Here is a 24,747-nt window from a genome sequence, read left to right on the forward strand (position 1 = left end):
CAGTATTATATTCAGGGTACAGTGTATGGGAGTATTATATTCAGGGTACAGTGTGTGGTAGTATTATATTCAGGGTACAGTGTATGACAGCATTATATTCAGGGTACAGTGTGGGGCAGTATTTTATTTAGGGTACACTTGGCAAGGTTATAATGATTACTGTCTTCATGCAGAGGATGAGGTTCTGCTGACAAAGTGAGGAGCCAATGATGTCTGGATGTCAGACTCTGCAGAGAAGATGGAGCTGGAGGAAGACCTGGTCTCTGGACCAGATGAAGAAGAAAAGATAACAGAGAAGATATCACTCAAGTCAGGAGACGTCACTCAGGTCACTGATATCATTGTGTGTTCTCCTGACTGTCCCATCAGAGCTGTAGTCACTTGTAAGTTCTGCAGTGATGATGGGTATAACTGTGTCCAATCTGTGTCTCTCCAGCTGTTACAAAACTACAACTCCCATAATGCCTGAGGCTCTCCAGACATGCTGGGAGTTTTAGCTTTCCAACAGCTGGAGAACCACTTCAACTGAGGTGATCGGTGGGGGTCTCAGCAGTCGGACCCCCACCAAAAAAAATGGGCGGCTTATTCTTAAATGCCCGTGCGGTGCTGTATAACACTGTGCTATTAAAGGAGTTTTCTGGGAAAAAATTACTTATCCCCCTATCCAAGGATAGGGGATAAGATATAGATCGCAGGGGGGTCGAAGCGCTGGGACCCCCTGCGATCTCCTGCACGGGGCCCCGGCAGTTTGCTGGAAGCTGACGTTTGTACACCACAGTAAGCCGCGGCTGGCGCACCCCCTCCATGTATCTCTAAGGGGTACATTAAGGGGCGTGTCAGCCGGTGCTCCGTGCGGGTACGGCATGTACCCCTTTCCAGCCGAGATAGCAAGGGGCCCAATGCTCTGACCCCGCACAATCTATAACTTATCTCCTATCCTTGGATAGAGGATAAGTTATTTTTTACCAGGCAACTCCTTAAATAGCACAATGTTATACAACACCGCACTCTGTTCTAATCTAATTAGAAATATATATATCTAGAAAATAAAATAAAAATGGCGGGCAGGCCCTGGGAGGGGGGGGGGGGAGCCCAGGCCTTGAGCTGTGTAAGGGGCCCCGGAATTTCTGATGGCAGCCCTGGGTCCCGCCATACACCCTTGGGTCACCACACTAAGGGGGGCATGTATCAATGTTGGTGTATAATAGATTGAAATGTAGACGTTTTCAGGTGGTGCAAATTTGGCGCAATTGCGCCAAATTTACCATTTTAGCGCAAGGCCCTTGATAAATTGGGCTGAAAGGTCACAATTGATCCAAGGTGGACAAGAGTGGAAGTTGCCTTGCAAAACGGTCTATCCTGCATCAAGGTATGTTGGTCTATTCAGTGATACATGTCTGTTGTTCCCAAGGCATTTTCTTTATATTAAGGTTGTTGTTTCTGCATTTTCCTTTAACATTTAGATAATGTCCCAGGAGATTGCAGAGGATTTATCCTTCGCAGGAGATACTAGTGCACCTGGTCCCTCTAATGTGTGTGTTTATAATACTCGTCGTTTAGGGTATAGCAAGCATAAAAACTTTTCCCAGCGCGAAATGTTGGTTTTGGTTGAAGAGGTATGTGTTAATCTTTTTTGTGTTTAAAATTTGTTTGTCATTCGTCGTGTTTGATTTTTCATTTTGGTGTGATTGATATTGTAGGATATAGTATTTTCTTTGGAAACTAGACTTTTTCTTTGTTTTGCTAACATTCAATGCTGCTTGTGGTTAAAGCTAGTATTTATTGCAGTCTTCTTGAAACTGGGGCCCTCCCGATGTTCTCCAACTACAATTCCCAGCATGGCCGTACATCTGTTGGCTGTCTGGCCATGCCTGGAGTTAGTTTTTTTTGCAACATCTGGAGGGCCCCAGTTTGAAGCCCGCTGCTTTCTTGTTTGTTAACCTATTTGTTCTTGTTTTATGTTAAATGTTGTCCACATAGACTTGGTAGTGTTTTAATATGTGTGTGCTTTCTACACCTGTACGTCTCATATTATAAGTTACATTGTGTTATCTAATACCCCAGGACCATTAAAGTATATGTGTTTTGATGGGTATTTTACACAGTGTTATTGATTTGTAACAAAAGCATGATGGCCCTGGTTGCACTCTTAAAAATATGCTGCCTTCAATCTGGCCAATCAATTATCTCCGGTTCCAAATCCCTTAGAGCCTGTACACATGTGCTTGCTGTGTGTCTGATTTTAGCTAGTTAGCTTGTAGGCACATTGGTGGAGATTTATCCAAACCTGGGCAGAGGAAGAGTGGTGCTGTTGCCCCTGGCAACCAATAAGAAAGCTTACTTCATTTTTCACAGGCATCTTCAAAACTCCAAGAAGCAATCTGCTTGGATGCTATGGGCAACTGCCCTACTCTTCATCTACACAAGTGTTGCTAAATCTCAACCATTTTGCTTTTCTAGCTTTGGAACAATTGTAACTATCTATCTTGTTAAGTTCCCTTAAAAGCAAGACTTGTGTGAACATAAGCTTTTAGGTGTTCATTACCTATCTTTTTTTTAGCCATATTCCTTACCCACATTTGCCCATTTTTTTTTTTTTTTTTGGGTCTGGTTTAGTTTGGTTTTTTGGTTGGTGGTTAATTCAAATGTATTGCAGATTGTAATCTTAATGACAATTTTTTTTTTGTAGGTTGTTTTGCAATTTGACGACCTGTTTGTAAATAAGTCACAAACGACTCTTGGTTTTCGGAATAATCTGTGGAAGGAAGTTCTCGTTTGTGTTAATGCAGTTGGAGTGGATAAGAGGAATGTGGGGCAAATAAAAAAAAAATGGAATGACTTGCGAAGCCAAGTTAAAAAAAAAATGGGTATTTTAACCAAGCAAAGGCGAGGAACTTCTGTTGTTCCTCATGTTAACATACAATTTAGCACCATGAAGGAACTGGTCAGAAAAACTTTTGCCACTGAACAAATAGAAGGGGTTGCTGATCTGGATGTGATGGCTTTAGCACACCAGAGGCATGGTGAGTTATTTCCTATTTGTTCTCTGCTTCTCATCTAAATTGCTGGTGATCGCGCCCCCTCCCGTAGGCTTGCATTGAGGGGCGGAGCACGACGTCACACGGGGGCAGAGGTGTGACGTCACACGCTGCCGGCCTTGTAGTCGCCCGTAATCAGAGTCAGAGACAACCCGCTGCGGAGACTGATTACAAACAGGGTGCCGCGGGCATGATCACGGACGTCCCCAGCTGCGGGACTCCCGCAATCAGGCATCTTATCCCCTATCCTTTGGATAGTGTAAAAGATGTGTAAGCACCAGAATACCCCTTTATTGTTGGCATCTTCGTAGTCAAATGTTAAAGGGGTACTCCCCTGGAATTTTTCTTTATTTTTTTTAAGTAATCAACTGGTGTCAGGAAGTTAAAGGGGTTATCCTGGAAAAAACTTTTTTTATATATATCAACTGGCTCCAGAAAGTTAAACAGATTTGTAAATTACTTCTATTAAATAAATCTTAATCCTTTCAGTACTTATGAGCTTCTGAAGTTAAGGTTGTTCTTTTCTGTCTAAATCCTCTCTGATGACACCTGTCTCGGGAAACGCCCAGTCTAGAAGAGGTTTGCTATGGGGATTTGCTTCTAAACTGGGCGTTTCCCGAGACAGGAGTCATCAGAGAGGATTTAGACAGAAAAGAACAACCTTAACTTCAGAAGCTCATAAGTACTGAAAGGATTAAGATTTTTGAATAGAAGTAATTTACAAATCTGTTTAACTTTCTGGAACCAGTTGATATATATCTAAAAAAAAAAAAAATTCCTGGAATAACCCTTTAAATAGATTGGTAAATGACTTCTCTCCAAAAATCTTGACCCTTCCAGTACTTATCAGCTGCTGTCTAAAACCAATACATTTTTCGTTTAGTTTTTTTGGTCTGACAACATTGCTCTCTAATGACACCCCTGTCCGTGTCAGGAACTATCCGGATTAGAAGCATTTCCCCCTAGAAAACCTATCCTCTTAGGGATAGTTTCTGACACGGACAGGGGGTGTCAGTAAAGAGCTGATAAGTACTAGAAGGATCAAGATTTTTTAATCAAAATAATTGAAAATTGTGTTTAACTTTGTGGCACCAGTTGATTCAAAATATAAAAAATCTAAATGTTTTCCAGTGGAGTGCCCCTTTAATGCTCATGCAAACATTTGCAAAAACAGTGTCGTAATACACAAATGGCTTCTCCAACATGTTGTAGTCTATTTTGCCAAACGTGTAACCCTCTAAATTGTGAGTTGCCCATAGCAAACAATCACAGACATTATTTAAGTTTAAAATAGGCGTGTGACAAATCACTACAGTGGTCTGTTTTTGACCCCCCAAGAAAATGTCCTCATTTAGCTTGGGTCAGGTATTTGCTAATCTCCCCCCTTGTGTTCTCCAAAATTGTGAACACAAAGTCAAATTTTCAATTAACCTTTATTAAGTCTGTTAAAATATAAATGATGATTTTGCAAAATGTAACACAAACACACCTAAAGTCCGTAAACCCAAGTGAAAAGATTATTTCTAAACATTTAACGTACTGGTGCACCAAAGTAAAACTCACGACATGTGTGATCTCCAAATTCAGACATACTACAACATATATGTTACAATAAGGGCTCCTCACTATGCACATACCAAAGTGTGTTACATACCTGATATCCCCTTAACAAACACTTAGGGGGAGATTGGACAAAACCTGTCCCGCAAAAAGTGACTGACTTGCCCATAGCAACCAATCAGCTTGCTTCTTTCACGTTTAACAAGACCTTGGCAAAATGAAAGAAGCAATCTGCTTGTTTGCTATGGGCAACTCAGCAACTTTGCCTCTGGACAGGTTATTACTAAGCTCCCCCACTGGGCATATATATTGCGTTACGGTTATTACTGCTGTCCTTTTTTGTACTAACTCTTTTTAGTGTTCATAATTTTTTTTTTTTTTTTTTTGGGTGTTGTTCTTTGGAGAAGACAATACTTCACCGATAGCACCACCAGTTGAGGAGCCCGAAAGACCAGCTGATCAACCACCAACTGCGGACATAGCACAGGAGACAATTCCCCAAGAAATTGAGACTGGGTCAATTGAGGAAGATATCAACAATGACATAGGGTTCACTCCAGCTCAAACTCGGTTCTTAAATGATTATACTGAGCGAAACCAGGCAAATCTTAAGGTGATTGCTAACGCTGTCGTAAATATTGATCATTCCTTGAAAGTAATGTGTCAACTCTATGCCCAAAGTCTACAAAGCCAAGGTGTCAGCCAAGTAGCAGTTGACCCACCTACCATTGTTAACATTAATGTTGAGACACATCCAAGCACTAGTTTGGGTAGTGTGTCACCACAACCTGCCTCATTAAACTTGTCTGTTGAAGGAGATGTGGCCTCAACCTCATCAGGGCTCACTTTACATTCGGTTTCAAATTATTCTGGTTTATTCCCCCGGTCTCGCTCATTAACACCAAACATAAATACTCAGTCAGATTTATTTGCTCAATCCCCTCCTCAGTCCTCAGTTCTAGATTTGTCCACACATAGGGTAACATGCCCCACACCACCAGTTCTTGCCTCACAACAGACCAATAATCCTTCCTCTACTAGGGCTGAATATTTGATGGATGTTAAAACAGAAATGGGGTCAGTTCTCTGTAGTTCCCTTCCACCTAAAAAAAGGCTAAAATCTTTTCCAAATTTTGATTGTTAGCTAACAATTTGTTTGTGTTTACATCTAGTTGTTGTGGACTTGTTCTAGTTTATTTTAAAAAAAGGCGTAGATTATGTCCCTTTAAACATGACTACCTATCCCACGTGCATTTTTGTTTTTCTTGGAAATTTAGTTAATTTTCTTATTTTTGAAAATTTTACCAACATGTATAAGACAGAAAGGCATCTTCCTCCTTTTTTTTTTTTTGGTTTTTGCTTCCATAAATGTGAAACAATCGCACAAACATATAACTGCTATGTTTTTTTTTTGGCGAATATAATACCATATGTAAATATATACAGATATGTACAACTCTAATCTGATTTGAGTCTTAACTTGTGTGGTGTGTTATTTTTTTGAGAAAAGATAAATAATTAAAACAAATGTGTGGGAAGGTAAACTCCTTAGTATAATATCCAGGTTTACTTAATTGTCTCTCATAGTTGTGTATTCCTAAATGATTGCCATTTTTGGCTCAATTATACCAAGAAAATTCCAAAAATTAAATGTGGGGGGAACAATCAGGAGTCAGTTAACACAAGACAAAACAAGTAGTCCACAGCAGGAAAATACAACATTTAATCTGGCCAACTGAGTTTCCAAGGTAACATTTAATCTGAAAGACACTACTGTAAAATTAAATATGTAAAAGGCTCTAACACATTTCCAAAAGAATTTTGCAAAAATTAGTTTCTAAAGAACCGATGTGTAATTTCCTGCTGTCTTGCCCGACCTTCATGCGTGCCTTCTTGTCTATATTCCCCTTGACATGCTATATGTTCGCGTAAATCTGATGCTATTTCAATAGGAATTTGATGAGTATTTGCAATATTATGTAGAATACAGCATGCAATAACAAGTTTACCCACAAATTCTGGCTTGTAGAGTAGGGCACCACCAGTGATATCCAGGCACCGGAAACGGCTTTTTAGTATGCCAAAAAGCCTCTCGACCTGGGTTCGTGTTTTAACATGTGCCCTATTGTACTTTTTCTCTGCAGCTGTTGAAGGATTTAAGTATGGGGTCATCAGCCAAGACTGCAAACTATACCCATTGTCACCTGCAAGAATATAATAATTCCATATTAAAAACATTTTAATTCCTGTCCCCCTTTTTTGTTATTTTCAAAAAGGATAATAATGTGGAAACGGTAGAGGCCATCTGGCTCAAAATACTACTTATCAACAAACCACACAATAGCTGCATAAGATGACCTGGGTAGCTGAAGGAGAGATCCTGTGGATTAACTGCATCACCATACATGAAATCACACATCTTATCCCCTATCCTTTGGAAAGGGGCTAAGATGCGATGGACAACTTTCGTCCAATGCAAGTAAGCTATCCGTGTTTGAATGTGTGCAACTTGCCCAAAATTCAGAATACAGAGCTCTCTAAAAACAGGGAACTAGTCCCTTTACACCAAACACATATGAATGAATGAACATCATTTTACATGATTGTAAAGAAATGTGCCGGAACCCACCTAGAAGCAAGCCATCTCCAAAGGAACCATTTGCAAACATGTTTCCTAACAAGCTCTGTTGTAAAATATAGGAATCATGGTTTGAGCCTGGGTATGATGCCACTACATCCAGAATTTCAAAATTGGGCCCACACACAATTTGGACATTGAGGGAGTGGAAAAGTTTACGATTGCGGTAAATTGCCTCAAATTGGGCCGGAGGAATCAATGCCACATGTGTGCAATCGATAAGGCCAAGAATGTTTGGGAATCCAGCCTTTGCATAAAATTTAGCCATCATTTGCCTCTGTTCCAAACTGGTTAGCGGAAATTTAATATAATCATTTACAACATTGTAAAGGGCTTCAACCACTTCGTGAACAATCCTTGAGAAAGCTGACTGACTTATTCCAAATTTGGAAGCTACACAATATTGGAAGGAGCCCGATGCGAGATAATGCAGCACAGCTATTAACTTTGTCATTCCAGGAATGGCTTGACTACGTTTTGTCTTTCTTTCCAAACTAGGTTGGATTTTGCTGTAGAGTTCTTCAATTGCTTGTCGACTTAATCTAAACTGCTGTCTTATCTCCATTTCAGAAAAAGAACTGAGTGCCACACGCTCTCTGAACACTCTTGGCTGACGACGTTTTGTGATTAAGGACTGAGGTTGTGTTTCCTCATTCTGCCACATCATCATTATGGGTAAGTGTGCCTCCATTGTAATCTTGTTTTAGTGAGACTGTAAGAAAACAAAAAATCAAAAAAGGTTAGCTAGATCCAACATTTCTTAAAGGGGTACTCCATTTTCACCTAATCTACATATCACTAAAATCTTTATCTAACCTGAGGATTTCAAGGTCCAGACTCCTCCTTTGCTATCCTGCACAAGCCTAACACCAATATTGTAAAAATAATGCGCGCACTCGATCCAGTCGCTATGCATCTCTGCTCTATTATGGATTCTCGCACAGGGCCAAATCTGTGTGTTCCATGCTGTTAGTAGTTCTCCCCAATTTGGTCAAGATGTGTTACCCCAAAAAAATTAGTACAAAACAAGTTTGGAATGCTTCTGATGTTAAAAAGCAAAGAAACAAAGAAAATTCCCTAAACAAAAATGTTAATCTTTGTGGAATACACCAAGTTATGGCGAAGGAAACCAAAAAAAAAAAAAAGGGCCGTAACACTGGAATGTAAGCCTCAAAAAGCCTATACGTTACTGACCTACTGGACATTGCAAGGTACGTTGCTGAAACTTTAACCACAGCAAAAAAAAAATGTGTCCGCAAAATTGCCTATAACAAAATCGCAAAATGAACAGACATTTGCATGGCCCAACATTAACTGAAAAATTTAGCAAACTACTAAATTAGCTAAAAATAATTAGATCAAATCCAGATTAATTAGATTTGGTTTGGGGAGGGGGGTGGGTGGTTGCTGATGAAATTGCAGTAATATATAGTATAGGTCAATGTTTCCCAACCAGGGGTGCCTCCAGCTGTTGGCAAACTACAAATCCCAGCATGTTGGACTATATATTAGTATCTAGTCTAGCCTATATTACATACTCCTATATAGTTCCACATGCTGGGAGCTGGAGTTTTGCAACAGCTGTAGGCACCCCTAATTGGGAAACACTGATATATACTATCTCCTACTATGTAGTCCCACATGCTGGGAGTTGTAGTTTTGCCTTACCGTCTTACTGTAAATTAATCAGCACCCCCTTCCACAACCCAAATCAAATTAGTTTTATTGATTTAATCAACATTTGATAAAAAGCCTAATAAGTTGATTTTGTTGGGGGGGCAGGCAGGCCTTTAGCTGTTTAAGGGGCCCCACTATTTGGGATGGCAGCCCTGCCTAGCAATACATACAGGTTATAACATTAAACCTCATCTACATTGTTGTTAATGTTTGCAATTTTTGGCCTGATTACCCATTATACCATTTGAAGGCTGCCTTACCTCAGTCTCTCCAGGTTGCTCGGTGTGAGTGTGAGTAGCTCCGCCATTTCTTATTTATTTCGCGGGGTTTTGGTCCCTGGTAATTTTATTTTTGGCGCAAGTCCGTTTAAAAATTGCGCAATTGCGCCAAAAAAAACAAACTAATGCACGGCGCCAACCAATAGCAAGAGCCCAAACCAGTTAACCAATGCCTATCATGCCTGGGGGACATGTGATCGCAACGACGCCACTGGGAAACAGTAAAGAACGCCACTGCGGAGCTGCAACCGAAAGGAAGGTATGTTTCAGCCAAAAGCAAAAAACATTTCTCCATAACATTAACTTAGGTAAGTTAGATTATAAAAACCTACTGCTCGTTATCCCATGGTCCAGGATGCAAGTAAGGAGGTCAGTTAAAGACAGTTTGAAGCAGGGAGACCATCAGGGGGGAGACAGGCGGGACACCTGGAAGGAGCACTGGTACAGTCAACAATGTCACTCACTGGCGGACAGTGTAATAGAGATATCCCTGTGTCATAAATTAGATCTTCATGATGCAGGGATGTCCCAGGCCCTTGCTGCGCAATGAGCATGCGGACACTCATGTTCCCCTCACATAGAATGACCACCTGACATTTGCCCCTCACCTAGAATGGCCCATGTCCTGTGCCACTTGCGTAGAATGCCCCCTGAGGGGGCAGGACAGGAAGCATTATATGGGAGGGAAACATGACGGTACCATTAGATGTGAGTGGCAGAGGACATGGGGCACAGGACAGGGGGTATTAGCTCGGAGGGGCACATGACAGGGCCTCCCCCGTCATCTGCCCATATAATGGCCATGACTTAGAATTCACCCCTGTCATGTGCCCCTCCCACATAATGCCCCCCATTACATGTGACCCTCACATCTAACGCCACCCTGATGTGCCCATCACTTCGAATAACCCCTGTCCTGTGACCTTCACATATAATGACACATGTGGTGAGGGAGTGCCTCCATTTTTAATTTTTATTGTTGGCCCAAAATTAATTAGAAAGACCCTGATAGAGGGCATACAGCTACCTATGTTGCCATACAATTTGATAGTCGTGCACAAAGGGTCACTAGGTATTTTGGCAAAAAACATGTTGGTTTGGTAAAGAGGCAGCATTTTGTGTGTGAATTTTAAACCAAATGTTTGTGGTGTGCTCTCCCAGGTTCGGTGTTTACCAAAACCGAAAAGCTGATTGTCAACTCAGAGAAGACGTCACTTGTGAGTAGCCCTATGTCATTTGGCATGCACATCAAATAATTAGCAACACATTATTTGACTGCCCTGTAGTTTGATCGAATGTAATTCTGTAAAACTATTTAGGATCCCAAATTTGTGCTGGCTGGGCGGGGGAAGCATTTCTTCCAGGTGGGGTGGGTGGCGCTTTGGGAAACAGACCTCAAGCTGGTTAAGGATACATTACCTTTGTTAGTGCAAACATGGCCATCTAAAATAATTTCTAACATAAAATTTTGCCCAGTTGGCCCAATGCCTTGGACCCACCCTAAAAAATTTGAACATATGGCTAGGGTAAATTTTACAAATATTAATGGAGACATGTTTTCAGACATAGAACACTGTGATGTTTCTTACTTCCCTTTAAGTCAGATAAATCCATGCCTGATCTTCTTTGGTATCATATTTCAGATCTGTCAAGAATTCAAAAACGTGGGTGAGGATGTCCAAACAACCACGCACTGAGCAGTCCAAAAGTGTCACGTCAGGTAGGCTACATTCCATACTGAGATGAGAACATTATTTCATACAACACAAAACAAAAACTCCAAATGGTCGTGTGATGTTACGCAGCATGTGTAAGTGCTTGATTGAAGCCTAAAATGACCACGATAAGCTGACACACTTTACCAATGTGCGAGGCAAGGCACATGCCAAAATCTCGCACACATAGATGGAGATGACTAAAAACCTGCCCAGATGTCCAATTTCGCAGTTTGACGGAGAAATTTTTTTTCGGGATGGTTGAATTTGGTGGAGGCATTGTTTAAAATGAAAACTGCAATCTGATTGGTGGTGCTTTGAAACGGGTCAACTTCTACTCTGTACCGGTTTGTAAAAAGCTACAACAATGTGTAGCTAGGCAGATGGCTGAGGCAATGTTTGAGGCTACTGCACATGCACACAGCAGCTCGCACATTGCAGTGGGTCTGCTTGGTGCTACCTATTTTGGTTATGTTCACCCTCTTCAGAGTGTGAACAGAATCTCCAATAGCTTAATTCAGCCAGCGGAGATTCAGACTGCCAGGCGGCCGCTTTAGGACCGCGCCACACTGCCCCATCAACATTGACTGTAATTACATGTTATTGTTGTGCTTTACATTCATTGGCAAAATATTGCACAAATGAAATTCCACAGTGTGAACAGGTCTCGGGGAGACCCATTTGCAATAATGTAATGTTCACAACACGGACTTACGATTGTGGAATTCCGCGCAAAGTCCGTAGTGGGAACATACCGTTACAATCCAAGCAGGCACATGTAAAGGCAGCATACAGTGGTCATTAATTGGCAGCTAAACATCATCAAATCTGCTGGGTATCCATTTAGATGAACGTACACTCAGATTTAACATGGAATGTGGCTGTGTTCAAAAACAGAGAAAGTAATTGTAACAAGTGTAGAAACAGTACAGTGGTCCCTCAACATCCGATGGTAATTTTATCCAAACCACCCATCGTGTGTTGAATCCATCGTATGTTGAGGGATTGTTGCAATGTAAAAAGTACATTATATACTGACCTGTCCCCGCCGCTCCTGACAGCGTCCTCACCGCTCCTGATGCTGTCCCATGGGTTCCTGCTGCTGTCCCGCTGCTCCGTCATCTTCTTCGGGGTCCTCCGTCATCTCCGGCATTTTCTACGGGGTGCGTGCCTCGCTTTCTGGTGATGTTATTACGTTGCTGCGCCGGGACGGCATGCGCAGCGATGTAATAACTACACCAGAAAGCGAGGCTCGGACCAGGGGGAAGTTGCAGGAGACGCCAGAGAATCGCAAAGAGGACCTGGAGCAGCGGGGCTAGGTAAGTGAAGCTGCCGGGGATGCTTAAACTGCTATCCCACAGCAGCTTAAGCATTTTGGGCTGTCGGATAGCAGTTAATGCAATGGCCCCGACATCTAAAAACATCGTATGTCGATGCTGACATCAACATGCGATGGCCTCTGAGAGGCCATCATATGTCGATTTGATCATATGTCGGGGCCATCGCATGTCGGGAGGTTACTGTACATGATATGGGAGTAAAATATGTGTTGGACCTATTCTTTTGCCAATTTTTAAACATGTGCAGAGCAAGAGTATTTCATTTGGACATTGCAACATTTGGGTTGGTGGTCTGCCCAAAAATTGCTACTGTCAAGTCCAACACTGTTCCTCTGTGTGTGGGTATTTTGGCTTTTAAAAAGCTTAGAAAAATATGTAACAAATTAGAAGCACAACATATATAACAGATATTTCATGATTCCACTTTTCATTCTTTCAGAGAAAAGACAGTCCACAAATGCCAGACAACGGGGGCAAACCTTCCATCATAAAGAACTTGTGGATATGGTTCGGCTCATTGATGAGTTGAGTGCCACACGTGCCCCAAGAGGGCAGGTGAACCAGCAAAAACATGACATAATGTCTCAAGTAGCTACCTATCTTAAGGAAAAATATGGAACATTCCACACTTCCAAACAAGTAAAAAAACGGTTCTCCGACTTAAAGGTTCGCAAAACTCGTAGACTGGGGTCTATTCGCCGACAGATTGCTGAAGGTAAGTACATATATTATGCTAAGTAACACTGACAAAAAAAAAGAAAATTAGGCAAAACAGGGAAGTAAAGCCTAGGGGAGTTCATTAAAAACATGTGAAAAGGAGATGTTGCCCATAAGCACAAATTTGACGCACTCTTTTAATTTCAAATGTGATTGTTAAAAAGTAAGTAAGCCAAGTTTTTGTTGGGTTGGGGAAACTAGTTAGGATTACTTTGTTTTCTGAACTATGGGGCCATGTTCGTGGAGTTAAGGTGTCAAAAGAAATCTTTAAGTTTAAAGGAGTTTTTCAGGAAAACCCACACTTTTGAATTTCCCAAAAGTAGATAGGTTAAGTAGGTGATTGTGGGTGTTCCAATCCTGCTAACCCCGCTAGCTCCTGTACAGGGTCATGTAAGGTAAGTCTGCATTAAGGGTTCCAACAAAGGGACACGGTGCATCGGCCAACACACCCCCACCATGTATCCCCCTTCTTATTTTTCCTTTCCCGCAGTGCGAAGAATGTCACATGATGCAGAGTTGCTGTGGAGACGGGGGAAGCCACGACAGGTTAGCTGACGGAGTGTTTATCCACGTCACTTCCGGCACCAGCGTGTGCGTCCCTTTCGTATCCGCAGCAACGGAGCATCGTGAGCGCACTTGTATGACGTAATATATGAGGAATGTTAGGGCGGCGGATGCTTGTTAGCTAGTCCCCACCTCTGTTTTACGTCAGGATTAGGGTCAGGTATTTAAGGGAGGATATGGGAGTACGACAACAAACTGGAAGAAGCACTTTACGTGCAAAACGGGCGTTGCTCGTGCGGTTGTCTGGCCACCTGCACCATTTTGTATGTTCACTCATGCTGCTGGAAATAAAGAAGCTTCTTTTGAAGTATATCCCAGATAGATGCATGTAGGGTGTATGTTGGCTGGTAATTCCAGTGAGAAAGTTCAAACAACGCTTCATGCAGACTTCCAGTGGCATGTACAGGATAGCTGTGTGCCCTACAGGTGATAAACCCGCCAATCGAATTTGGATGGGAACAATTATATTAATTAAAAGGTTAACTTTGCGGCACAAAATGTTTGGGATTCAAAGCCTTTGGGTCACTTCTACTTAGTAACAATGCCTTATTTTTAAGGCACAAAACATTGGACATATGTTTGACCTATTTAAGAAATGGAACAACAGGTGTCTCCCTCCAGGTCCCGAGCACATTTCCACACATCTCTTGTCCTGACTTTGGACTCCTGCTTGCCTGGCAGAAGTCCAAAAGCTATTAGTGCAGAGATGGTGTGTGCAGCCTTAGCCAATCCTATCTCATTTCACAGTGAACTGGTCTGGCCTGGGTGTATCATAGTAAGTGAGGAATTTCTCCCTTCTATGGCTTGAGATGATGTAATGCCTGATGATGAACCACCCTTCACAGTGTGGAAATCTGACTGAGACTAAGGCGAAAAAACATTCCCAGAAATGGTTAACGTATTTCAGAAAAATCAACATGGCTTAAACATTAATGCATATGAATTTTGGTAACGTATTTTGCCAATCTTTTAAGTGGTTAGTTAATCAATCCTTTCAAATAAATAATATATAATCCACAATCCTAATTTTCAGAACATGAGCCAAAGGAAGACACACAGTTGCAGGCAAAATGTACAGATGAGGAGGAGCCAAGTGTTAGTGGCAATTGCAACAAGCCAGATGAGAATCAGGTGAGTCCGGCTTAGTGACCTCCTTGTGGCACAAACTTGCAAACACACATAATTAGGCATCTTGGCCACTCTCCTTTGGATAGTAGCTAAGTGGTTAATGTAAATTAACCAACGTAAAAGTTTTCTTCTTGTGTTTCTATTTTTATTACAATTAAAACCTTTCTGAGTCGGGAAAATTTAGATTCCAAATACAAAACATAATCATTACTTAGCAGATTATAGATAACACAGAGAAAATCTAAATGGGAGAAAAGGAGATATCAGATGCAAAGTATTGGAAGGGAAAATCAATTCGATCTCCGAACTAAAAATATGTTGACCTTGCTGTCCACATTTGATTGCTCAAATCAGGGTTCACGCAAGAGCCCCACTTTGAGGCTGCAAACACCGGTAAAAAGTTTTGCAAAAAATGAAAAGTTGTGTCAGGGCCATCACTTGTTTATCGATTACACAAAAAGCATTAACTATTCAACAATGTTTTGGGGGCAAGATGTGTAATAGAGATGAGCGAACTTCTCGGCTCGGCAGTTGATGACTTATCCTGCATAAATTAGTTCAGCTTTCAGGTGCTCCGGTGGGCTGGAAAAGGTGGATACAGACCTAGGAGATGTATCCACCTTTTCCAGGCCACCGAAGCACCTGAAAGCTGAACTAATTTAGGCAGGATAAGTCATCAACTGCCGAGCCGAGAAGTTCGTGACGAATCGTATTTACTGTAAGTTCGCTCATCTCTAATGTGTAATCCACTTTATTATATTAATATGTACAATTTACCAGGAACGCAACATCCTAAATTGACGAAGGACATTATTGATGCAAAATGTGTCTAATTCTTTCACAGGAAATGTTGGTTTGCCCGGAAACAGAATATTTTACATTGCATTTGCAACCCATTGATAGTGAAAAATTTGAACAACTTCCAGAGCCACAAAGGGAGAATCCAGAAACCAAAACTATTAGATTTCTGGATCGGAGGCTATGTCAAATGCAAGAAGAGTTAACTAGCCAAATGTCCACCTTAATCCAAAAAATGGAGGAGAAAATAAATGCAAAACTTGACCATGTGCTTGCTCGAATTACTGTTTTGGAAGAAAAATGCAATGTTTTGAATCCGTAAAACACCCCAAAAATATACACGTTTCAGTGTTAGGGTGGTTTCCCACCCGGTTTTTACAGATACTTGATCGCATACGTCAGGGAGAGGAGGAACCGCTCCCTGCCGCATGCGGTCCCGTATCTCATATAGTTCTATGAGCGACCGGAGACTAACGCTGCCTCCGGTCGGCTCTGATTTGCAAACGTATGCAGTTTCTAAAGGGACCTTAAACCGCAGTTGACTGCGGTTTAAGGTCCGGTTAGAAACCGCATATGTTTACAAATCGGAGCCGACCGGAGGCAGCGTTAGTCTCCGGTCGCTCATAGAACTATATGAGATACGGGACCGCATGCGGCAGGGACCGGTTCCTCCTCTCCCTGACGTATGCAGTCACATATCTGTAAAAACCGCATGGGAAACTACTTACATATGTTGGAGATTTTGTTGTCTGTATCTTTTAGGTTAACTGTTTAATCCTTCTTCCGGATACAACTACTGTGATCTCCTGTACGGGCCCTGGTACTACACATGAAGATAGCGTTTTGGGCCGGAATGATGCTGCGCATGACACGCCACTCCATGTATCGGGAGAGTATATATGGTGTGGAGTGTTGTACACTGCATCATGCTGGGGACAGACACACCACCTTCCTGCGTAATGCCAGAGCCCCATACAAGAGATTATGGGTGACACAGTGATCAGTCCCCCGCAATCTGTAAGGCTGGCTTCACAGCAGAATTTTATTCTTTGTTGAACAGATGCGATTTCCAAAGTTAAAATCAGCTGAAATCAGATCAGTGCTGGGACATGTCCGCACCCATTAACTAGTACGGTACTGCGGACCGGATTATAGGCTGCTAGGAAGGACATGAGATATTTCTCCAAACCTGTGCAGAGTAAAGGTTGGCCAGTTGCCCCTAGCAAAAAGATTGCTTACTTCATTTTTCATAGGCCTTTTTCCAAATGAAATAAGCAATCTTAATGTTTGCTAGGTGAAAAGCAAAAAATGGTACTCTAGACAGGTTTGGAGAAATCTCCCTCATAGGGGGAGATTTAACAAAACCTGTGCAAAGGATAAGTTTGACAGTTGCCCATAGCAACCAATCAGATTGCTTCTTTAATTTGGCCGAGGCCTTGGGAAAAATCAAGGAAGCAATCTGATTGGTTGCTATGGGCAACTGCACCACTCTTCCTCTACACTGGTTTAGTAAAATCTCCCCCTCTGATCATGAAATGTTGTCAGCATGTGAGATATTTGACACAGAGTGGAAATCATGCCAGACCATCATTTTCTGTCCATATGGAAAAACAGACATGAGTTGACCCAAAAAATATTGTATGCCCTAGCAAACTACAATCAGGTCAGCAGTCCACTAATAGTTAATGAATACGTGCATGTTTCGGCACAGATTCGAGGTCAGCTGATTATAGATTAGGAAATCGTGTCTGTTGTGCAGACACTAAAATTGTGTTCTTAAGACGACCAACAGATTCACATATGTTTATGGTTTGGTGGGAAAATAGTCAAAATAGTAAAAGTACATGTTGAGAATGTAAAAAAAAGGATGCTGACTACATTGTGAAATAACAATGTAGTTAATTTGGAATATGTTTTTTTTATTTTTTTATGTTTGTAAAAAATAAAAATATTTTTGAAAAAAAAAAGTTTGTTAAGTGTAAACGGAAATAACGGAAAGCACTGGCCAATTACATCACATATTCTAGAGACACTTGCACAAAAAAATGAATTTCAACACCCATGCTTGCTTGCCTTTAAACAGTGGAGCATCAGACACTTTCTACGTGTCCTTGCTACCACTCGTAGATTTTTAGACGATTTTGACAAAAATAACCCAATTGCGCCAAAAAAAGGTCTAAATTTTTTGAGCGCAAATGATAAATAACAGTCCACTGGATTAAGTTGTCTACGGTACACCAAAATGGTGACAACTTTAGAAAATCATCCACCAAAAAAAAACGCAACCCAAATGCAAAAAAAACGCAATTGCGCAAAATCGGTAGACGGGAAAACTAGTCTAAAGGCAATGATACATGTCCCCCTAAGAGCTTAAGACCATACGCAAATCTGTGTGTGACATTATTCATTGTGGATGCAAGGGGTGCGTTCATCATTGTTTTTACTACATATGTTATAGAACTTTTTGAGGAAGGCCATAATAGGCAGAAACATCAATACAGCCATTTGATTGGTCCAAAAATTTCTTTAATAAAATAATTCAGGAACGTAGCCAGGGGTCGTCACCGGGAGATCAGTCAGAATGATGCCGAATCATGGTCCATAAAACATAGCCGAGGTCATATCCGGGGGATCAGTCAGGAGGTGGATGGTACCTCAGGTCTCTGGAGGATCCAGGCAGATGCTGTAAAAAACACAATGTTATTATTATACTAGATATAGAGAGAGGGAGTGAACTGGATTTATATAATGTGAAATATTACTTACCTATAGCAGCAAAGCAGGGCCAGGAACAGCATCAAGAACGGAGTGCCGATAATAACGCTTCGTGGGATATACTGGAAGCGATTGCTTAGATCTTGAATCTGTGAAGCAATTGATCTCCGGATTCCTAAAAAACACAAAATCATGTTATTAAAACAGGTATTTATCTTATTTCCTACTATACACATAGAGGAGGATACTTACTCACGAGTCCCTGGTCCTTGGCACTGTCTGTGGGCACGTCATCTCCAGAATGAGGGATGATGGTATTTTCCTCAACTGGAGGCAGAGGACGGCTGCTGACAACGCACATCCAACACACAAAGAAAAATAACTGGAAAATCATTTCCAAAATGCACAAAACACACTAAAAAGAACTGAGCAATGCTCTCTCTCCTATCACTTCTCTCACAAAGAGATCTACAGCTCCTGACCACTGATTCCTTGTCAGAAACTCGGTGATGTCATAATAGTCACTATGTCAGCTGAGACATCACCAAGGGGCAGTGTAACATATTCCCCTTTTCTCCATACAAGGCTTTATTAGTGTATGTATATATATATATATATTTTTATATATATATATATATATATATATATATATATATATATATATTAACTTTTATTACATTTTTGGGAAGAAAAAAAAAAGATAGCAATTTAGCATTTTCTTTTTGGTCTTAACCTCCTGAGCGGTAATCCCGAGCGTGACTCGGGGTTAATTTTCCCTGCCAGGATCGGTAACCCCGAGTCACGCTCGGGGTAGAATTGCAGAGTTCCCGGCCGGGCTGCACGATATATTGCAAAAGCAATGCGATATAGCGATGCAGCCCCCCGGGAAAACATGCGATTATCTGCTCTGGTCGTCTCCCGTTGCGGGGGCCGGCCAGAGCAGGTAAAGAAAAATACTAAAAGTCAGTGTTTCCCTACCAGGGGGCCTCCAGCTGTTGCAAAACTATAACTCTCAGCATGCCCGAACAGCCAAACACTGAGCTAAGTGTAAAAGAAAGAAGTAGTAAAATAAAAAAAACTTTGGCTCACCTAATCCCGGTCCCTGCAGATGTCGTTCCCCTCCGTGCGGTCCGGGGTGTCCTCTCTTCACTATTCATCTTCTAGGACCTTTCACTTTTCAGCCAATCACAGGCCGCAGTGGTGTAAAGCCTGTGATTGGCTGAAGGGGAAAGGGCTTGTTCTGCAGCAAATACACTAGGTTTGAAATCTGCCGGCAAACCTAGTGTATTTGCTGCAGGACAAGACAAGGTGACAAGGGGGGAAATGTGACTGGGGGGGGGGATGTGACAGGGGGGATGTGACAGGGGGGGAGGGAAATGTGACATGAAGGGGGGATGTGACAAGGGGAGGGGAATGTAACATGAAGGGGGAGAATGTGACAAGGGGGGGAATGTGACAAGGAGGGGGAAGAATGTGACAAGGAGGGGGGAGAATGTGACAAGGAGGGGGAAGAATGTGACAAGGGGGGAAGAATGTGACAAGGAGGGGGAAGAATGTGACAAGGAGGGGGGAGAATGTGACAAGGAGGGGGAGAATGTGACAAGGAGGGGGGAGAATGTGACAAGGAGGGGGGAGAATGTGACGGGGGATGTGACAAGGGAGAGGGGAATGTGACGGGGGAGATGTGAAATGGGCGGAGGGAGATGTGAAATTCAGTTTAAAAAAATTGTACCGCTTTTGGTACACATTTCCAGACAGAATCATACCGCCAGGGAGGTTAAAATTTGGGAAATTTTGGAGTCTCAACTGGCGCTTTAGATAACATGACTTTCTCTGGGTCGGTATGATTAGGTTGGCAGCAAAATTTTATTCTTAATAATTTTAACAATAAAAGTATTAAATATGTTTGTATTTTTATCTCCATGGAACTTTTTTTTGTAGGATGGTTTATATTTTTTGTGTCAACATATAGGGGGAGATGTATCAAAACCTGTCCAGAGGAAAAGTTGCTGAGTTGCCCATAGCAACCAATCAGATCGCTTCTTTCATTTTTAAAAAGGCCTCTGAAGAATGAAGGAAGCAATCTGATTGGTTGCTATGGGCAGCTCAGTAACTTTTCCTCTGGACAGGTTTTGATAAATCTCCCCCATAGAGAATACAATAGCACTTTGTAAACGCTAAGACATATGTGAATATTGGATATATGAACTATTTTGAACTGTGTTACTGCTCTATATACTATAGTAATAGACTTGAATTCCACAGCACATATTCTCATCCAATAATTCACGTCCCCAATCTACAAATATGTCATATAAGCACTTGCAGTGTGCTGCCGATCAGATCTCGTATATGATGGGAACCTACACTAAACAGTGTCACCCCACTAGGGTGTAGGCTACAAAATATTCTCATGTTGGATCCAGCTTTACTCTGCTATTATTAATATGAACCCTGGACAGATGGGTGGAGTTCACAACCAAGATGGCTGCAGCCACTCCTTTACAAGTCCAATACAATAAAACCTCATTGACTATAGTGAAATCACAGTGAAAATCTGCAAAACAATAAGATTTGGGTCCAGGGATTACTGAGGATCTGACCATGTTTATTCTCCAGTTACTTACAATTTGCACTTTATGTTCTTACAGCACTTATAGCAGGAAGGATAACATTGTCTTGTACTTAAAGGGGTACTCCGTTTCTAGACATCTTATCTCCTATCTTCTATATAAAGAATAGGGGATTAGATGTCTGATTGTGGGGGGGGGGGGGGGGGGGTGAAACATGTTAACATAGGTAGGATAATTTTCCATGACCAATAATACCAATATACAAGGAGGAAATATCTTTCACCACACATAATACAATTATACAGTCACCATACACAGACCAAAAGTATACAAAGGCCAAAAAATACCAGCGCAGGTAGTCAAGTAGATAGCTAACCACCTGACCACTTGGATACATAGCCACCTACCTGACTAGATAGCTATGTGGCCAAGTAAGGAGTTATATAGGTAGGTAGCCAGCAGATAGTCAATAAGTAGCTATTTAGCCAGTCAGTAAGGTGTGTAGGTAGGTAGGTAGCTCTGTAGCTAGGTATGTAGCTATGTAGCCAGGTTATCAGGTGGGTAGCTTATTGTAGCCAGATAGTCAGGTGGCTAGCTATGTAGCCTGATAGGCAGCTATGTAGCAGGTAGTCTGGTTGGTAGCTATGTAGCCAGCTAGTCAGGCTGGTACCTATATAGCCATGCAGTCAAGTAAGTAGCTATGTAGTCAGGTAGTCAAGTGGGTAGCTGTGTAGCCAGGTAGGTGGCCATTTAGTCAGGTAGGTAGCTATATAGCCTTGTAGTCAGGTGGGTAGCTATTTAGCCTGGTAGTCAGGTAGGAAGCACTGTAGCTAGAAAGATAGCTATATAGCTACAGGGGCCTCACCCTAAAAATCAGCCCCCCACCTCACCGATCCACGGATGTAAAAAAAAAAAATAAGGAGAACAAAAAACTTGTTCTCACCAGATCATGTCCCACATAGCCATCTCCTCCCTGTGCAGGATTCCTTTTGTGTTTACGTACGGAGAGCATTCAAATCAATTATCTAAAATACTTAGTAAACACTGGGATTTCCCAACGTTGCAGAATTCCACTCTAGACCCCTGAGGTCTTACCGCAGGAACTCAAATCTCAAGGATAAATTAGTAAAATCAGAAGTATCTTTGAAACCAGATCCTCAGATGTATCTAACTGTCGCAAACAAGGGTTCATTCCCTTGTAGACAATGTGTAAACTGTAGTCATATGATCAAAGACTCCTGTTTTACACATCCAAATACAGGAAAGATATATCGTTTGAAACATTACTTGACTTGCTTTTCCAATTTTGTGATCTATGTCTTGATTTGCCCATGTGGTCTCCTATACGTTGGGGAGACCACATGGGATTTCAAGACTAGATTCAATCAGCATCGCTACACAATAAGAAAAAAACGCATGGATCTTCCAGTATCCAAGCATTTTGTGGAGGCACAACACAGTGAAAAGGATCTAAAATTTGTTTTAATAGATCACATTCCACCATTGAGGCGAGGGGGCGGTAGAGTAGGTGTCCTCAAAAGAAGGGAATTAAAATGGATTTTTGATTTACAGTCCCTGCATCCTAAGGGACTTAACGTTGATTTTACCGTTACTCCCCAAATCTATAATGCTTGATCATAATCCGTGTCTTATTCCCCTAGTTTGAGTAGGAGGGTCATTGTTTATTTAATAAATTCTCCTCTTTTTCTTTTTCTTCTAGGATGGCAAGAGAACTGGCGGTTAGGACCTCACCGTACAACATATTCCACAAAATAAGGGAGCTCACCAGTCAGGCAACATTATTCATGCCGATGTAACATCATTAAAGAGTCAATACGAAATAAATATCCTTCCCCTTTAAAAATGATATATATATACTTCTTTATTTTTTACTTTCCCAAGGAAATATTCTTGGGAAGGAATCTTTCCCTTAACCTGTTAAGGACCCAGGACGTATGGATACGTCATGGGTCCCAGTCCTGCGATATAACGCGGGGTCACACGGTGACCTTGCATCATATCGCGGCGGGCCCGGCGTCATAGTGACGCCGGGATCCGCCTCTAATAGCGCGCGGCACCGCGATCAGTGCCGCGCGCTATTAGAGGTGGATCCCGGCGTCACTATGACGCCGGGCCCGCCGCGATATGATGCGAGGTCACCGTGTGACCCCGCGTTATATCGCAGGACTGGGAGCCATGACGCTATTAACCCTTTAGCCGCGCGTCTAAAAACGAAAGTAAAAGTGCCCGGGTAGCTCAGGGAACTGTTCGGGATGCCGCGGCACAGGAGGAGGTGTTCTTACCTTCTCCTGCGCTGTCCGATCGCCGAATGAATGCTTCAAGCCTGAGATCCAGGCTTGAGCATTCAATTGCCAAAAACACTGATTGATCCATTCCTATGGAGATGGATCAATCAGTGTAAAATATCAGTTAATGCAATATTATAGCCCTCTATAGGAGCTATAATATTGCATAAGAAAAGTGTAAAAAAATTATTAACCCTTTCAATTATCCCTTCCCCTAATAAAAGTTTGAATCATCCGGCATTTCCAAGAATAAAAAAAACACAGTGTAAATAAAAATAAAAATAAACATATGTGGTATTGCCGCGTGCGGAAATGTCCGAATTATAAAAATATACCGTTTTTTAAACCGCACGTTCAATGGTGTACGCACAAAAAAATTCCAAAGTATAAAATAGCGCATTTTTGATCACTTTTTATACCACAAAAAGTGTGGTATAAAAAGTGATAAAAAAGTCTGATAAGAACAAAAATGGTGCCGCTAAAAACTTTAGATCATGGCGCAAAAAATTAGCCCTCATAGAGCCCTGAACACAGAAAAAAAAAAGTTATAGGGGTCAGAAGATGACCATTTTAACCCCTTAAGGACATAGGGCGTATCCATACGCCCCCGTTTCCAAGTCCTTAAGGACCAAGGGCGTATGGATACGCCCTGAGCATTTCCGGCCCCCGCCGCTAGCCGGAGGGGAGCCGGGGCCGGATGCCTGCTGAAATCGTTCAGCAGGCATCCCGGCATATTGCCCAGGGGGGTCATTATGTCCCCCCATGTCGGCGATTCAGTCCAGCGATCTGCGGCGGATTCCGGATCAATCGGGTCTCCAGTGACCCGATGACCCGGAATTACTGGCTGATCGGGGCTGTCAGAGACGGCCCCGAACAGCCAGAGCCAGCAGGGGTGAGGTGGCACTGGTGCCACCTCACGATTGCCCTGATTCGTCGGCCGGGGGCCTGTCAGGGCGCCTGCTGCGGGTGTCACTCCCGCAACCCGCTCCTCCCCTCTTCCGGAGGACGTGAGCGGGTGCGGGCAGAAGACCCCGGGTGCTGGGGACCCCGATCCCCGGCGTCCTTGTTGGGATCGGGGCCCCAGGAGCGACAGCGGCGGCGGGACTGACCTGTTCCCTGAGCAGCAGCAGGAGGTGAGTGACAGCCTCCTGCTGTTGCTTAGCAACAGCTCCCAGCATGCAAAAAGGGCATGCTGAGAGCTGTAGTTATTCAACAGCAGGAGGCAGACCACCACAACTCCCAGCATGCCCTTATGGGCATGCTGGGACTTGTAGTTTTGCAACAGCTGGAGGCACATTCTTTCTATGGAAAAGTGTACCTTCAGCTGTTGTATAACTACAACTCCCAGCTTGCACAATCAGCTAAAGTGCATACTGGGAGTTGTAGTGGTGCATCTGGTGGTTGCATAACTACAACTCCCAGCATGCCCGTTGGCTGTCGGTGACTGCTGAGAGTTGTAGTTTTGCAACAGCTGAAGGCACACTGAGTTAAGTAGCAAACCAGTGTGTCTCCAGCTGTTGCATAACTACAATCCCCAGCATCCTGAGCCAATGTAGTATGCCTCCGGCTGTTGCATAACTACAAGATCCAGCATGCCCTTCCGCTGTCCGTACATGCTGGGGGTTGTAGCTTTTGCAACAGCTGAAGGCACAAAGTTGCAAAATACTGAGTTTGTTACCAAACTCGGTGTTTCACAACCT

General features: G+C 42.4%; 2 protein-coding genes across 5 annotated transcripts; one reads left to right on the forward strand and one right to left on the reverse strand.

Annotated features, from left to right (window-relative positions):
- The first annotated feature begins 1,192 nt into the window (after positions 1 to 1,192).
- Positions 1,193 to 15,817, forward strand: LOC130277549 (uncharacterized). 3 transcript variants are annotated; one of them, XM_056528235.1, is made up of 6 exons: positions 7,809 to 7,911; positions 10,353 to 10,408; positions 10,835 to 10,911; positions 12,686 to 12,961; positions 14,561 to 14,658; positions 15,500 to 15,817. In XM_056528235.1, the coding sequence occupies exons 3-6, from the start codon at positions 10,866 to 10,868 to the stop codon at positions 15,773 to 15,775; spliced, it is 696 nt and encodes a 231-aa protein (XP_056384210.1). In that variant the 5' UTR covers positions 7,809 to 7,911; positions 10,353 to 10,408; positions 10,835 to 10,865; the 3' UTR covers positions 15,776 to 15,817. The 3 variants fall into 3 exon arrangements, 2 of the variants coding, with proteins under 2 accessions (XP_056384210.1, XP_056384211.1); XR_008845468.1 differs by lacking the exons at positions 10,835 to 10,911; positions 12,686 to 12,961; positions 14,561 to 14,658; positions 15,500 to 15,817 and adding exons at positions 1,193 to 1,616; positions 2,690 to 3,023; positions 5,006 to 5,211 and having other exon boundaries at positions 7,807 to 7,911; positions 10,353 to 10,399; XM_056528236.1 differs by lacking the exon at positions 10,353 to 10,408 and having other exon boundaries at positions 7,859 to 7,911.
- Positions 6,313 to 9,608, reverse strand: LOC130277548 (putative nuclease HARBI1). Of its 2 annotated transcripts, none has more exons than XM_056528232.1 (3): positions 9,524 to 9,608; positions 7,228 to 7,948; positions 6,313 to 6,802 (listed from the first exon to the last, which is right to left on the reverse strand). In XM_056528232.1, exons 2-3 carry the CDS (start codon positions 7,925 to 7,927, stop codon positions 6,429 to 6,431), a joined length of 1,074 nt encoding a protein of 357 aa, XP_056384207.1. In that variant the 5' UTR covers positions 7,928 to 7,948; positions 9,524 to 9,608; the 3' UTR covers positions 6,313 to 6,428. The 2 variants fall into 2 exon arrangements, with proteins under 2 accessions (XP_056384207.1, XP_056384208.1); XM_056528233.1 differs by lacking the exon at positions 9,524 to 9,608 and adding an exon at positions 9,174 to 9,412.
- Positions 15,818 to 24,747: the final 8,930 nt, after the last annotated feature.

This window comes from Hyla sarda, chromosome 6 (genome assembly GCF_029499605.1).
Source record: "Hyla sarda isolate aHylSar1 chromosome 6, aHylSar1.hap1, whole genome shotgun sequence".
NCBI lineage: Eukaryota > Metazoa > Chordata > Amphibia > Anura > Hylidae > Hyla > Hyla sarda.